This window comes from Mastigoproctus giganteus, chromosome 8 (assembly GCF_048544385.1).
Source record: "Mastigoproctus giganteus isolate SK-2022 chromosome 8, ASM4854438v1, whole genome shotgun sequence".
NCBI lineage: Eukaryota > Metazoa > Arthropoda > Arachnida > Uropygi > Thelyphonidae > Mastigoproctus > Mastigoproctus giganteus.
The window spans coordinates 23,660,970-23,678,694 of NC_143582.1; the positions used below are offsets into that span (position 1 = coordinate 23,660,970).

Here is a 17,725-nt window from a genome sequence, read left to right on the forward strand (position 1 = left end):
CTTAAAATGATCTCAACAGAATCTTGGATTAGATGTTCTTCTCCTAATAGCGATTTTATTTATTTTTAATGACTCCCACTTAAACTCCAGTCTTAATTTCTTTTATTTATATACATACTTTCATTTTGTGTAATATAAAAGTACCTAGTTTTGATACCAAACTTGCTAACTAGTAATTAATATTTATTTTAAAACTATTTCTCAAAAACAATCTTGCACATAAATGTTAAAATATTTTTAAATATTCTTTGTTTTCACTGCCGACAAAATCAATAGTGATTTTCTTTCCTCGAGTTCGTTCTTTCCATTTCTGGTACGAAATTTTGTACAATTGACTACTGTTGCGAAATCACAAATGTTTCTACTACTGTTTAAAACAGTTATGGAAATGGCCTGCATGAAGAAACAAATGAATAACTGGGCAGAGTTTTTGCTTTTAGTAAGGTCTCCAAACTGATGATTCTGATGGTCCGACGCCAGATGATGTGTTCAATCTTAAAACATCGAGACTGCTGTTAGATGATTGTACAAGGCTTGAATGAGAGGTTCCGCTGATGTGAGTATCTGAATGCAGCAGTCGAGAACTGAGATTTGAAATGTCATGGGGAATGGTTTCGTTGTTCATGATGGGAAGTAGATGATCACTGCATTGTTGCTGTTGTTGCTGGGATGCTAACGTAGCATCGACAGCAGATCTTAATTCACTGCCCAGAAGGTTGAGGGATGATGAAAGTGAAGACTGAGACACACTAGTGTAAAGTTGCGGGTAGAGAATAGATGGTGGAACAATGGGTGGTCCAAGATACATTCCTGGTCCAGAAGTACTTCCAGTATTATTACTGTAATATCCGTGAGAGCCAAGCAGTCCGTATCCTGCATGACTTGCTGATAAGGAAGATACACCTCCAGAAAGTAAAGACATGGTAGTTCTAGGAGGTTGCAGTATTCCAGTAATATTGGACATTTTGTTATCACTCAAATGATCTGTTAAGTGATGGTTAGAAGTGGTGACACCAGGAAGTCGACACACAGATGCATTTTCTGATTTTGTTTGTCCAAGGCTATCCAGCAGTGATCTTAATGCTAATGACGATGGTCCATGTTCACTGGCTGCATGAAGGGATCCAGATGCTACACCATGATCAGCTAGGATTAGAAAAAAAAAAGAAAATAAACTGGCTGAAATACTAAGAGAGTTAAATGTAGTTTTTACTGAGCAAACTATTTTTTAATCATTTATACACCTATATCTGCATTAAATTTTAACTAAAAATAAGCAGTTTATGCTAGTTTCTAAAATTAATTTTTTTATTTTTGATTATTTTTTTTTTGTACAGAATACTCCTGTTTTAAAATCGGGAACTCATTTTCTGATTTTAAAATAGCAGCAAGAGGAGGATAAACACCCTAAGACTAACCACAGCATATTAGGCATATCAATCGCTGCTACTTGCAACAATCAATCAGAAGGGTACCTCCTTGTATATATTAACCTAATTTTTTTTAGAAGGGAACATATTCTGATTACATTAGTTGTAAAAATGTATTAGTTCTCTGTGGCTTAGTCAGCATGATATATTGCCATCCGCCATTTATATGGAGAGGTTTGAGTTTGATTCCTGTCAACTGGAGAAATTTCTAAAGTCCTTTTCAATCAAGGCTGCAGTTAGGCGATGATAGACAGAATGAGTAGGGCTTTCTCTTGTGCGTTATTCTGGAATTTATAGCCCATGCAACATGCTAATAAGCTTGTGAACATTACTTTCATGCACAAATACATATACAGGGTGTTTCAATTAAAAGGCATTGGGATCTACCTTGCTCATTTTTAGGTTTTAGACCATTTGTTGTCTTGGCCTTTTTCATCCTATTTGAGCTGAAATATTTCAATCAGGTTTTATAATTGGACTAAGTATTATCATTCAGATTTTACAATTTCTAAATTTAAATTACCTAATCCATTTCTTTTTTCTTAATGGGAAAATTCTCCTTCATCAGTTTAGTCTAAAAACATCATTGGTGTACTTCTGAAATGAATGCAAGACAAGTTTATTTGAAGCAGGGAGAGAAACAATGGCTGCATGGAATGTTCACTCTCCAGTATGCATGTTTAGCTGCGCGGCTATGCGATTGCAGTTGTGCTGCATCTACTCTCACTACAGCCATTGCATTATTATTTTATTTATTAATTTTTCTTTACATAAAATCAGTTTTCGTGCATTTCAGAAGTACACCAATGATACTTGAGAAAAAAGCAATCAATTACGCAAAATTTAAATTTACTAATTGTAAAATCCAAACTAATATTTGGTCTTTAGTCCAATTGTAACAACAGAGTCCAAAATTTCAGCTCAAATATCATAAAAAAAGGTCCAACGATGAATAGATAAACCTAAAAATAAGTGAGATAGACCCCGGTGCCTTTTAATTGAAATCCCTTGTATATGAATATGAGTGACATTAAAGCAAAAATCTGAAATTTGAACTTGAACTTTTTAGAAATAAATAATTAACTAAATAGGAATAAAGCCTTTACATTTTGGATATACTAATTTTAAAAACATTTCCTTTAATCACAACATAGAAGAAATTTTCCACACAGGTTGGATTGCATTGTACACAGTTATTTTAATATATTTTGTAATGACCAATGAATGCATAACCAAATACATTTTGAAATAAAAAAAAAACTACAACTGTATTATAGAAGCTGAAAACAAAAAAAAGCCTTTCATCAGAGAATTTCTCATTTGGTTGGTGCACTATGGCCATAGTTGCCAATGTGCCTAATAAATCCCGAAACAAGCAATCTCATTTGGTTTCTTATAATTTACAGCTGAAAACAAATTTTAGTATTATAGTAAAAATACAAACAAAAACAAGAATAATCATTCTATTTTAATTTTTAAAATTTGTAAACTATTACACTCGTATGGTGTGCCCCATACAATCATTAAAAACAACTACATTATCCTGAAGTCGACCTAAAGTTACCAAATCGGTAGGCGCCTCCGTAGCCAGGTGGGAAGGAGCAGCAGTGCGTAGCACACGCTTCTTGATTAGACCGGGGTTCGAGCCCGTCACCACCAAATACGGAGGATGCGGAAAGGTCAGGGAATGACCACCGCATATCCTGGAGCAGTATGGCCTTAGTTGCTAATGCTCCTAAAAACCAAACAACAAACAAACAAACCAAATTGGTCATGAAAAACTTGAAGGCACTGCTGTGACTGGTTTTCGAGCTATTTGGCACTACCACCAGGCCAGCTCATGAATAAAGCAGCCATTTCTAAAGCGAGCATAAGCCCAGGAGGGGCAGAAGTATCCCGAGAAAGTTAAAGACAGGAAAAACAATGCCGAGTAGCATTATTTTCTCAAACTAAAATCTAAATATTTCCTTGCAAATTTATTTCTTGTCCAGTTTCTTTTGTGATAACCCCACAGTGGCTTACTTGAATTGGCTAGACATGATTTTCCTTTAACAAACTAACTTGTTCCATTTCCTATATAATTTTGTTCTTGCTCGATTGCTCCTACATACATCCTCGATCACAGACTACACAATTTTTTCTGCTGAAGAAGTTAAATGGTTAAGTCTATAGTTACTTATTTTGCCCTTAGGCCCATCTTTTTAAACTGGAGAGACAATAGTACATTGCCGATTTTTAGGGACTTCCCTACTTGCAATTATAAGGAATAAAGGTTTGACAACCAATCTTGCTGCTTCTTTTGGTATCACTGAATAAATCTCATCAACTCCTCATCTGATGCAACTTTCTCTTCATTTACTAAGTTTGCCAGTTCTTACTCATCCACTTTGATTTAGGTCAAAAGTGCTCTCTTTAAGGTGTATAAAAGGAGCCGCTAAGACTTATATTTTAGATTTACCAATTTTATAATTCAAATATACCAAAGACCACCACAATTCTGCTCACAAAAATTTTAACCATTCCTTTTACTCTTTGTTATAGCTTTTTCTTTAGTATCAGCATCTCCATATCAGTTATATTCCACTGTGGTAACTTCCTGCGAATGATTTCTCTACTTGAGAACTTTTATTATCAGACGAATCCTTAATAAAAACAAGATCATAATATTTCTATGATAGTACACTATCGAACATCCACAGAGAATATTTTATAATGCACTGTTAACCCTCTCCAGACCATAAACAAAATAAGTAGTTCCTTTCTTTCTCTCAAATCTTTTGTTTTAGTTATTTTATACTTCTGCAGTTGTGGACCTAACATATCTTTCACATTTTTCTGCCCCACATTAGGGAGATTAAAAATTAAAGGGAAGGACAAAAAAACAATTGCACGTGAACATGATTTTTGATGATCAGGGATGGAAAAAACATACAATGCTACAACAAAGGAAGTTGTTAGGTTATGTGGAGCCCATATATTTTCTGTTTGGAGAAAGAACTGAGGATTGTTTCTATTGACACAACAAGCCTCTATAAAAACATATCCTCAGGGGCTGACATCTGGCGAGTATGGGCTTGGCACACCCAGGGTCCTGAGCTGGATATCATCATTCTTCTCTTTCTTGGTGATTCCCTTCTACTTTTCTCTCTCTCTCTTTGGGTTAGTCAGAAATTTTTTTTTTTTTGGCTGGTGCAGCATAAGCCTCAGGCTTCCTTGTACCATATGGCTAATAATAATATTTCATAAAATATAATCCAAATGGTGAAGTATATCTGCTTACTATTACAAGGAATTTATCTGAAAATTATACCTTTATGGACCAGCAATGAAATAGTTTTCAGATAACAGTTGTTTTGGATGGCACAGTTGGTAGGATCGCCATCCTCCCCAAACTGAGTGGAAAAGATTATAGTTCGAATCCTGTCGATGACGTGGGGAATTTTTGTGGGTGTTTTTCACAACATAGCTTAGTTAGCCAGTCTCAGCCGAGGGTAGCATGGTTTTTCCTCCTGGAAACTCAGGTTTGTCATCCAGCAAACTGAAAATCAACCACAGAACACATACAATTTATAGACATTATATATGGGTCAATATGGCCTTAGTCGCTGATGTTGCTAAAACCCTACAACAACAACAATGGCTGTTTCTATCCAATATTTTATAATTATCTGGCGATCTCAACAAAATCACAAAATTTCAGCCTTCCTCAGGTACAAGAACTTTTCAGCTTTTGTTTTGAAAACAAAATTTTTTGTTTAAAAATATTTTTTTTAAATAACAGAGTATATAGAAGGCATGGTGTTTGTCAGGATTAGAATTTATATGCTTAACTATGTTTATCGATGACAGTTTGCAATGGCATTATTTCTTGATATTGAACGAAAATGGAATCTTGTTTGTCAATAGTCACTCTACTACATCACTGGTTAAAGATTAAGAGGACTTTTATGAGTTATTTCAAGAACACAGATAAGTTAGTTGGCCTCTAGTAAGATTATGTAGATTTTCTACTGAACTTTGGGGGTTTCTACCCCAAAATTTGAGTTTTTTATACTGCAAGATCATTTTTTTTTTTTTTTTTTTGGGACAGGAACTCATTTACAAGGGTATAATTGGTCTGGTCATGGCATAAGGTCTTTCCATTTCACTGCAACCAGCCTTTCAAAACATGCTAAGCCCCAATGGTATAGTGTCTGTAACTAATTTCCTCCTATACTGTTTAGGAGTGGCCTTATGGCATGGTTAGCTTAGGCAGTCTTGGGTGGCAGATACATGTTTTTTCCTCCAAGAACCAGTTTTGTCATTCCACAGCCAAAATCGACCAGTGATGGAATTAAAACACACCAAAACTGAATGATTCCAGGTGAGAGTCATTCCTAATTGGCACCATAGCTGAGAGTTACCCTTAAACAACACTTTGCTATGTTGATATCACAGGAAGTAGTTCAACTCACTCACCCTTAAATCTAATCCCAAAAGCAACCACAAAATACAAGCAATTTACAGAAATAACACATCATAGTTTTAGTTTCCTTGGTGGTTATTCTGCAGTGAAAACTGAGCGAAACTTCTGATAAAGACTGAATGTCTGTGTTATATCCATTTGATTATGGAGCGTGTTACAAGAAAAATTTTTGTAGTGTCAATAAAACTAAATTAGTGCATTAGCATCATTTCTATATGGAGCAAACTAACTGAATTGTGCAGTGGTATCATGACTGGTAAAATGACTACCAATCAGAGTATACAATAAAATTGTATACCTTAAAATAACTACCTGTACTAACATAAATATGTGTTTCATTAAACATCTCATTGGTACATGGGCCCTCATGTTTTGCACAGTTGGTAGGATCGCCATACTCCCCACAACAGGTGGAAAAGGCCTGAGTTCAAATCCCGTCAAAGATGGGAAGAATTGTTATGGGTCTTTTTGACAATGTGGCTAAGTTAGTCAGTCTCAGATAAGGGTAGCATGGTATTTTCCCCCGAAAACTTGGGTTTTTCAGTCAGCAAACAAAATATACCTCAGAGCAAACGCAATTTACAGACAATTTACACAGAGCAACATGGCCTTAGTCATTGATGCTCCTAAAACCCAACAACACAACATTGGTACATGCTGAAATACTGCTGTTTTTTTAGCAACTGACCAACGAGAGGGTTCATCAACCATGGCCACAGTAACCTGTAGCTAAGCGTGCCAGTCATAACTGACAGCCTTCCACACTGTGCAGAAAAGGCCTAAACTCAAATCCTGCCGAGATGGAAGGAATTTTTATTGGCTTTGACACAATATGATGAATTCAGTCAGCCATTAGAAAGGGTTGCATGGTGGTTTAGGTTAGCCTAATGCCAAAGCAATTAAGGCTATACTGCATCAGTTTGTGTAGGGGCTCACATCTGATGCGTATGGGCTTGGCACACCCAGGGTCCTGAGCTGTATGTCATCATTCTTCTCTCTCTCTCTCTCTCTCTCTTGGAGTAACTCAGAAATTTTTTTGGCTGGTGCAGCATAAGCCTCAGGCTTCCTTACACCATATATAATAATAATAATAATAAAAATCTGTTGTTGTTGAGTTTTTAGGCATAGCAGCTTAAGCCATCTCGTGCCATATACTGTATATTATATCTGTAAATTGTGTGTCCTATGGTTGATTTCTTGTTTGCTAGACAAAAAACTTGAGTTTCTAGGAGAAAAAAACCATGCTACCCTTGCCTGACACTGACTAACTCAGTAACAAAGAAAAAGACCTATAAAAATTCCATGTATCATTAATGGGATTGAGCTCAGGTCTTTTCCACCCAGTGTGGGGAAGACGGTGATTATACCAACTGTGCTACCCACAAGGGCATGTGTAATTGCATGCATTCTTTGGTCATTGTTTGCTGGATGAAAAACCTGACATTCTAGGAGAGAAAAAAAGCATACAGCCCTCACTTACAACCTACTAATCTAATTCAGCAAGGTGAGAAATGCCCATAAAAATTCCTCTTGTCATTGACACAATATGAACTCAAGCCTTTTAAACCCAGTGTGGATGGGCAGCCCAAAAACATGAAATATGTGCAGTTTACAGGCATTAAGATGTAGATGCCTTGTAGCCTTTGTTAATGCAGTGCAAATTCAAAACAATCTAGCCCTCTACAATTTTAAATTCGATTGATATGGCGGCCGAGGTGTTCTCATCTTTTTTAAAGATGAGAACACCTTGACTGCCATATCGATTCCTTTCAGTGATGTTTGTGGGGTGATACTGTGTGCCAACCTTTTGCCAGATCAGCTGATGTCCAGAATTGCTGCTGAAACTGAACCTACTGTCATCAGTAAAGAGTACTTTACCCCATTGCACTGCTGTCCAGTCCTTGTGTTCGATGCACCACTGTAAACAGTGTCTCCGATGGGCAGGTTTTAAAAGGACACAGCGTACTGGCTGTCGGACAAATAGTTCACCTTTGTGGAGTTGCCTGGCCACAGTAAACTGCGATATCCTGTGTTCCTATGCAGCTGGTTTGCAATGGATCCCACTGTCTGATGTTGGTCCCTCTTGGCCTGTAGGAGTATATAGCAGTCATCACTGGGTGTTATTTTTCATGGACGACCACCACTGGTCCTTCGAACAGCTGTACTTGTCATTCTGAAGGCCGACCACGCATATGAGATGATGCTATGGGTGATACCGAACTCTGCAGCCACACTCCTCACACTTTGACCTTCCTCGAGCTTCCCAATTATTCAACTTCAGGATAAAGTCATCCAGATGTTGCCATTTCATTGTCTGTAACACTGTATGAAACCAATTGAACATCTGTAACAATCGTGCTCACCATTCGGTAATTTGCACATATACTGCTGAACTGCTGCTTTTATCTGTTTATGTGAGCTCTCTCATCACGATTCAAATTTTTACATGTGTACCAGCGTTCTGCTGAATGGCTACAATTATGCAAATCGCCACAGGCTGTTTCTTTTGATTTTGTGGTCGTAACCTTTAGAAATAGTGTTGGTCCTTAAGTTTTGCACACCAGTGTAATATATATATATATAAAGATTACATGCAAAATAAATTATTCCCAAGAAGACTAGGAAAGAAAAATTAAATTTTTACATTTATAACAGATATATTTTTTACCTTTTGCAAATACATAAATTTATTAGTAGAACATACCAATACATTAATCCCCCTAGTGGTGTAGAATTTTAAATTTCACTTATCATGTCTAATAATTTTCATTTTTACAAACCAAGTTCAAGTCAACATAAACTTTAGAGAGGTTAATGCTTCTACTGCACAAAAATTTCAATTCTGAATGTTAAAAATCAGTAGAGGCACAAAAACATTTCCTTACTATTTCAGTACAGAGTGATGGCTCCATCTGGTGGCAACTATAATAAGGATATTAGTACTAAAAATATTAATTGATTAATAATATAAAAATGATGCATGATCTGGTTTTAATAATATTCATTATTAATTTTAAATATAATAAATTTTAAAATTTATTATATTTAAATAACTTAAAATTAATTTAAATATAATCACGAATCCTCCAAAGTGTCCCACTGCCTATGATTATATTAAATACATCTCTTAACAAAACAAAAACGTATTATAATTTATGGTCTTACCTGTTGGGATGGAGGATGAATTGATGCTTGTTTCATGAGCAGATATTGTGGCACTGTTCAGGGATCCTTCTAGTGCGTGACTGACACCAGGTGAGAAACTTGAACTTTGAAAATTTGCTGTGCTTGTTGGAAGATAGGGTGAGAAGTGACTATTATAGGGTGCCCAAGCTGGGTCTGGTGGGGATAAACCGAAAGCCTGAGTCAGATCTGAAATTGAGAAGAAAAAAATGCTTTAAAAAAATGTAAAATAATGTACAAATTATTGTAAGTTCAAAACTGCCAATAGGACATCATATGTATTTATGGTGATACCTAAAAGCTTTTAAAATCAGTAATTTCTGGGCTAACATTTCCTCAGTGAAATATTTTTGCATTTGACGCATGCGCGATTACTACAGCACGTATTAAATTAGGCCTAACTAGTACTTCGCAGTTTCTAAAAGTCATATAACGAAATTACAATTTTAATGTACAAAGTTAGTCGTAAAATGTGAAGAGTAAACGCAAAAGGGTAAAAAACGAACGAAAACTAACAGAAAAACGCAAAAGATTTCAGTGTGTTATCCACGTTGGCATTGCACTAGTTAAAAGTTGCTTTTATCGTTCAAGTCTCGACCAGTTATCCAACTCTGATAATTAGAGCTGTGCACAGTCCTCGGAAACAGCACTATTAAACGACAATGACCATAAGTGCGTCCGTCCCTCCTTCCCTGCACCACTAATAACTGCGTGTGCCGCTAATACCACCACGGTCACTGTACCCTGTACTTAGCAACGCTAACAAGCACTTAGCACGCAGCAGCGGATACTAGAGAGAGAGAGAGAGAGAGAGAGAGAGAGAGAAGAGGAGGCCTTAGAACATGGTGGCCTAGTCACCAGCGCAACACCCGCCCACTACATCGACAGGCTTTCCGATTGCATGACGGATGTCATTCGCGAGGTCACGCCACTTCAGCGAGGCCGGATCCCTAATTGATTCTGGCTGATGGGAGAGGAACATGCAACAACTACATTTCACTCGCCAGCTCTGGCGAAATGCAACAACCAAGAGAGAATTACTGAGGCACACACACACACACACACATGTGTCGCACTGGCCACACGTCCTATCGTTGGTGAAGAGAGAGAGTGTGTGATCGCCACAGAAGGAACGTAGTCATGGGGAAGTCAGGGCAGGGAATATCGGAGATTAAGTTGTCCAGCAGGCTATGATTATCCCTAAGTGACCGCTCTAAACTGATGCACGTATATCTGCGAGTACTGTTGTCAGCGGATTAATTTGGGTGGGTATCGATAAGAAAAGAAAGGGGGGAGGGGATTGGTGAACAGTGTAAGCAAAGGTTCCCAAAATTTTATTCAAGATTAACTATTGTTAGTACATTATACTTCGCTGTACGGTCTTAATACGCGCTGTAACACCACGCTATGGTCCCTTCAGAAAACGAAACTAATACTAACTTGAAGCTTTTGATTAAAACACTTAACTCCATGATAAAATAAAAGAACAACTTTCCCTCGTTTAGACTTTGAAGAGAAAGGACACTCCTTTCCACAGACTTGATAATGAATTCGAAAAGAGTCTATGCAGTTTGTTATCATATCTGCACAGCTGTGTATTCGTGAGCCGATTTGCATATCATGAGGGCTGAAAAACCGCGAATAATTTATCGGGACAACCCAATTTCTTCCCCTTGAAATCAGTTACTACAGCCTCACGTCAAATGTGCAAGATTACCTATTTGGTTAGAAGGTAGGGTGGTAAACAGTTGGGTTCAGGATATGCTGTTTCAGAATGATCACTTATACATATGGCTTGAAGGATGGCAACTGAAATTTAGTCCTCTTAAATGCATTAGGAGAAATAAATCTATGGGTGACGTACAAACTCAGAGACACGAAATTAATGGTTCAGGAAAGAAAATAAAACAGTGTAAGCAGGGCCACCAAGGCTCGCATGTGCTATTAATGTTCTATAGGAGCTTGGCTAGCAGGGAGAAAGATGCTATTATTTCCCATTATAGAACGATGGTGAAACCACATTTGGAATATTGTATTCAGGTCTGAAAGCCTCACCTAAAAAAAAAGAACATGGAATTTCTAGCAAGGATCCAAAGTTTGTTGTAAGGTTTTAGGCGCATCAGGACTTAGGCCATATTACACGTTATATAATATGTCCATAAATTGCGTGTGTTTGTTGTCGATTGCTGTTTTCTGGGCGAAATACCCGAGTTTCCAGGAGGGAAACCATGTTGCTCTCCCCTGAGACCGACTAACTCAGTCACGTTGTAAAAAAGGCGTATAAAAATTCCTCGCGTCATTGACGGAATTCGAACTGAAATCTTTTCCACTAGGTGCAGGGGAGGACAGCGAGTATCCCAACTGTGCTACCCAAGAGTGCAGCTGATGCTCCCTTGCATTATTTTGCCTGACTAATACTTGTCATGATTTTGCTATTAAAGGAGTTTATTGTTTTGTTCAATTTTACATTTCAGTAGAATTTTCAGATAACGATTTTGACACAAGAATTAAGACGTTTATTAAAAATCTCAGAATTAAATTTGGTAATGCATTTTCACTTGTATCTTAAGTATAAAGTTTTTGAATTTACGAGATATTCTGTTTGGGTATGCATAAAAGATATTTTTGTGAATAAGTTAGCGGACTTTTGAAATTCATCATGCAAATTGGAAAAAGAAAGGTGGTCGAAAAATAAATACTCTCCAAACGAAATTTTTACTATCAGTGTGTTTAGAAGTTCGAATAAGTACTCCTAATAGCAAAATCTGACAAATGTAATCTATATAATACAAGCTTTTTTTCTTTTTTTTGGTAGTTGATGGCGCATCGGCTTCTGTGGCCATAATACACCTCCCAAGGTTTTTGCAGTACTTTGATCCAAGCCCGAGGCGGGATTCGAACCCGCGATCTTTGGGTTGCTATGCAGGCACTTTACCCACCTGGCTAGCCCGGTCGGCAATACAAGCTATAAATTTTCAGTTTCTCAAAAATTTTAATTAGCTTTTCGTGATTTTAACGGGTTATAACAACAATTTTAACAATAATTAATAATAATATTGTCTTCAAAACGAATTTGCATAACATATGTATATATTCTTGGGGGGAAGGGGGACACTAATGGTACGGGGGTGCTGAAAATAGGCTTCTCCCAGGGCACCGCTTTATCTGAAGCCAGCATTGGTTTCCAGAGGCAACAAAATTTGGGGAAGAAGGGTTACATAACCAATATTGGGAACCTTTTCAAGTTTAAATGAGGAAGCACAATTTCTTTCTTGCATCCAGTAGCTTAAATGTTGACAGCCTTGGATGTAAGGACTGCTACCGTCCGCGAAAGCAGTCCCAGCATGGGTCGGGTCTAACCTTGTGGAATATAATCCATACCTCGCAATTCACCTTAAGGGAGCCTACCTTGCACCCGAATCCGTTCCTGGTTAAGCTATCATTTTGGTGAAAAAAGTAATAAAAACAACGGGAAAAAATGGTAATAATAAATTGTGGAAATTCTACATAGGTGCGACTATTATAGTAAAAACTGTCCATAATGATGTCCTGCAGCTAACGTTGGTGGTATTGATTCTCGTGGCCTTGTATTGAAACCCAGGTTCGAGTTTAATGCGATCCTTTCACTTTTTCATGCAGGAACATAAAGCCTACCTACTATAACCATAAGGTTTGATGTCTAGAGAGACAGATAATCCCATAAGTCAAAATAACATAATTTAAAATTGATAGAAAAGGCAGAAATTTTGGATATCGAACTTCAATTTGTTTCTCTTTATTTATGACTTTTCCTCTTTCTTCGTGTGGATTTGAATAATTTTAATTATTTAATAAAATTTTTTTTTTCTGTTCAAATAAAATTTATGAAAAAGTCATACGCTAAAGATGGCGTTTTATAAAGCGGTAAATTATTTTTTAAATGGCTTCGCAATGTGTGAAATACTAGTATGTCTTGCCGATTTATTTAATAAGTTTAGGCTTTATAGAAAAATAAATGTGTAATCAATTCAGAAGCAAACTGTACAAAGTACATCAATTATTTTAAATATGTATCAAAATGCGTTGCATAAATAAACAGAGCTACCGCTAGGTGCGCTGCTTTCTTGGATGATGAAAATGCCATTTTCATCATCGTTTATTATTATTATAAAATAATAATAATAATAAACGGTGCAAGGAAGCCTGAGGCTTATACGGCACCATCCAAAAAAAAAAAAAAATTCTGAATTACCCTGAGAGAGAGAGTCAGAAGTAGAAGGGAATCACCAAGAAAAAGAAAAATGATGATATCTAACTCAGGACCCTGGGTGTGCCAAGCCTATACTCACCAGATGTGAGCCCAGTATTCAGTGTATTTTATTTTAGTGAGTGAAAACAGACTCTACCAAAAGATATAGCAAAGGAAAAAATCTTTTAATTCGAGCAGGACTCTACCAAACGATATAGCGAAGGAAAAAATTTTCCTATTTTTAATTGGAGCAGGAACACCAAAAGATATAGCAAAAAAACAAAAAGATTCCTATTTTTTTTAAGTTCCAGGATGACTCTACCAAAAGATATCACAAAGAAAAGCCTTCCTATTTTTTTTCCACCCTCCCTTGTAATTTCACGTTTGCATTATATTTTCAGAGCACGCATAACTGCTGGCGACATAACGTGACAAGTGCTAGAATAATGCTCTTGCCAACCTAACTTAGTATTCTACATCAGTATAGCGTTTAAATGATTAAAAACCTTGCTTTTGGTGTAGATTCTCAAAAGAGCCATGTACGGATATGCGTTGTGAAACCACGCAGTAAAAGGTGTTCATTAATAAGCTATATATCTCTACCATGTATTCTACACTTGTAGAGGGCTGTCTGATAACGAGTCATAAATCAAACAAAATGATTCATTATTAAAAGTTGTGCATTTATTCAGTGCCCAAGTGGCCTTTGGGACACTAATCCTCGTTATAAGCCTATAATTACTAGAGGGGTTTAGAGTTTAGATAAATTGTAATAGCTTAGGATTCCAAACATAAATGATATTTGTTTTAACACAGTGAAATATTTATAGTAATGGCCAAAATAGTTGAAACACCAATAAATCAGTTCAATAAATCGCAAACAATTCTCCTATAAGCATTATAGAAACATAACTCCATAGGCTATATTCCAGCTTAGTTTCCCTGTTGTATATTTGTGTACAGGGAGGGAAATCCAACTCTTCTTTCTATTAGCGAAAGATGGACACTTTAAAGCCACGTCAACAAACAAAGCAGCAATTTTTCTTTATAACGAGGGTCACTTCCAGACAAGGTCATTATTTGTATGCAATGGCACTACAGTCTCAGTTCAGAACCAAATAGGAGGAAAGTGCTGGACAAGTGTAAATACTGAAGTGTTCGATGTGTACTATGGAGTGGAAGGGCGTTTTCTGGACGATGTGCTAGTTTTGTGGGATGAAAAACCAGAAATAATCCATAGCTATTTCAATGTCGTAGTTTAAATAAATGTCCAACCCCCTGGCAGTATCCCGATTCGTCCATGAGCAGTTTATTCTGTTTATAGCAATATAGAACACTTTATTTCTAATCATGTAAGGTTTCCCGTAGTTTTCTTTTTATACTGCTTTATTATTATTATTCTCTCTCTCTCTCTCTCTCTCTCTCTCTCTCTGTGAATAGAATAGAATTAGTGAGTCAACAGAAGCCACTTTGTCTGTCGTCGAGGTCGCAAGCTTGTTACTAATCAGCAGTTGTCGTGACTGGATTACTGATGTTCTTGTCATATGTTTCTCTGTGTGGTCATTTTAATGGTACAGGTTCATTTACCACTTATTACTGATCAAGTTTTAACAATAAGTTACAATTGTCTGAGGTCAGTGAGGATAACCGCTAATTTTTCGCAATCAAGTTTTAATTCTCATGGAAATCTTATAGAAATTTAAATAAAATTTGAAGGGTTTTCAACTAATCAAAGACGAACTGGGATGAATAGACTTAAAAAAAAAAAAAAAAAAGTTAACAGAAAAAAATCATGGTTATAAACAGGCAGTATATTAAAGGAAACTGGGATGAAAAACCAGGAATAATTATGGCATTATGTATTATTATTGTTAGCCATATGGTGCAAATAAGCCTGAGGCTTATGTGCACCAGCCCAAAAAATTCCCGAGTTACCCTGTGATAGAAAGGAATCACCAAGAAAGAGAAGAATGATGATATCCAGCTCAGGACCCTGGGTTTGCCAAGCCCATACTCACCAGATGTCAGTAGTAACAATTCCTTTTATTATAGCGATTGTAAAATTATTCTAGTCGGTAAAGTCGTTTAAAATAATAAGGGAATTCCCAGATTGGTGTAATGAATCTCAAATTAGGCATAGCCTATTAGCTTTGGCTGTCTAAAGTCCATCTCATCTAACTTCACCTTGGAAGTTGTAACCACATCACTACGTCAGTATGGCGTTGTATCCATCTGCCAAGTGATTTCCCCATTCAAGAAAACCCCTGCAAGAAAAGTGACACGACTCAAAGAAATACACATCTTTTTGATTAAGACCACTTTAAGTACTAAATGTGATATTATTTAAATCAGGAAAAGTGTCATTAAATGTAGTTCGACAGGGAGGTCGCAAGTGTCACTTTTCTTGCGGGTGTGCTTAATTTAAAATAACATTTTCGTGGTACTGTATCTCGATTTAAAATGTAAATGGTCTAAATGGCGTATTTCGATATTTAATTAAACAGTTTTTATTGTTTTAACTAAACTTCTACCATTTGAGGAAGAAGGGCGTGGCTTAACTCAATAGTCCAATCCAGCAGAAAACTTTAGTTTAAAAGCATTAGTAAAGTGATTACAAAAATAATGAAGTATTTTGCTAGATACGTGTTTTCATCATTAAGTCTGTATTTATAGTTAGTAAATAATCAAAATTATTTGTTGGTATATTTGGTTAATTCATGACTGTGTGTACACTGAAAGAGATAGACATGGGATAACCGGTTCCTGGGCAACGCGATGCTATCACCCCTCTCGCTAGTGGACGAACCCACCGATTTGCAAGTATATACTGTAGGTACACTGCATTCACGTAGACGGTAATTCGATGTCAGTATGGACAAACGTCGTGAGTTAACTGACTTTGAAAGAGGGATGTTAGTGGGTGCCTAACGCATGGGTCACTCTATCGCGGAGGTGGTACAGAAATTGCGCTATCCCCGTTCGATGGTATCAAGAGTGTATCGGGAATACGCCATTTCCGAAATAACATCTCATTGTGGACAGAGCTGTGGTAGGAGAAAGGTGGTGGATGAACGTGGCCTTCAACGTCTGCCTCGCATTGTTTCGGCCCACCGGAGAGCGACAGTGCACAAATCACCGCCGAGTTCAACGAGGGATGTGCCAGAAACGTCTCCACCAAGACCATCAGGCGATCATTAGCCGTTATAGGTTACGAGACCCACCAGTGTCCCTTTGCTAACACTACAACACAGGACTCTACGCCTCAACTGGGCAAAAGAACATTGGCACTATACCTTAGATGACTTGAGACGGGTCCGATGAGTCCCGTTTCCAGTTATTTCGAACGGATGGGAGGGTGCGTATTTGGAGGAAACCGCGCGAAGCTATGTGCCCGTCATGTCAACAAGAATCTGTTCAAGCAGGTGGATGGTCAGTAATGGTCTGGGGCGTGCTCAACTGGCACAAGTTGGGATCTCTGGTACGTCCAGACGCATCTCTGAATGGTCCAGGTTACGTGTCCATCCTTGCAGACCATCAGTATCCCTTCGTGGTCATCGTGCACCCACAGGGCAATGAATTCCCAGCAGGATAGTGCGCAACCCCACAGAACCGTGGTGACTAGAACATGGTTAGAAGAGCATTCCGCACATTTTACTAACATGGAATGACCTCCCCGTTCACCAGACATGAACCCTGTGGAGCATCTTTGGGATGCTATGGAAAGGTCCGTTCAAGCTTTGGATCCTCCACCCAAGGATCCAAATGGATCCAAGGATCCAATTATGGACAACAGTGCAACAAGCATGGATGGAAATACCTGTGGAATGCTTTGGTGAACTAGTAGACTCAATGCCTCGCCGTGTGACTGCCCTTATCCGGGCGTAAGGTGAGCCTACCAGTTACTAGATAGGTACCACATGATTTATGTCCACTCACTGTATGTTGTAAAATACGCGTATGTGTTATTAAAATATTACCTTATTTCAAAAATAATTATACATTTTTCTGGTAAATTTAAAATTCTACTAATACACTTAAAAGTATTAATTTTTTTAAAGTTCTTATAAAGTTCATTATAATTTACAAAGTACACCTCTCGATAATAAAGATAAATAAATAAAGTGAAATAACGTGGAACTGTTTTCATTGGACAACTTTAATAGGAAGAGTTACGTCACGCATGTGCTAAGACGTCATCAGTTCCTGTTCGACATATTTGGCAGTTTCTTCATTTTAAGGATTTTCTTTACAGCAAGGATAACGCTGTCCATGGTGATTTAACCAGATAATGCATTTTGGGAGATTTAAGCCATGTACTTCGTCGACAAACAGAAGAAGCGCATCACAGCAAGTGTTCACATGTACATTCATTAATCAGAGCTAACGGTGAAAAATTATTTCTCTCTCAACAACACAAAA

The 17,725-nt window shown here is 37.3% G+C and overlaps 1 protein-coding gene across 1 annotated transcript in view; it reads right to left on the reverse strand.

Annotated features, from left to right (window-relative positions):
* Positions 1–248: 248 nt before the first annotated feature.
* Positions 249–17,725, reverse strand: part of LOC150081365 (uncharacterized) — a 46,793-nt gene continuing 29,316 nt past the window's right edge. Inside the window, exons 4-5 of the mRNA XM_090379215.1 lie at positions 9,061–9,267; positions 249–1,146 (exon numbers count right to left, since the gene is read on the reverse strand). Coding sequence (XP_090235341.1) covers positions 437–1,146; positions 9,061–9,267 — 917 coding nt within the window. The 3' untranslated portion in view covers positions 249–436. The remainder of the gene's footprint in view (positions 1,147–9,060; positions 9,268–17,725) is intronic.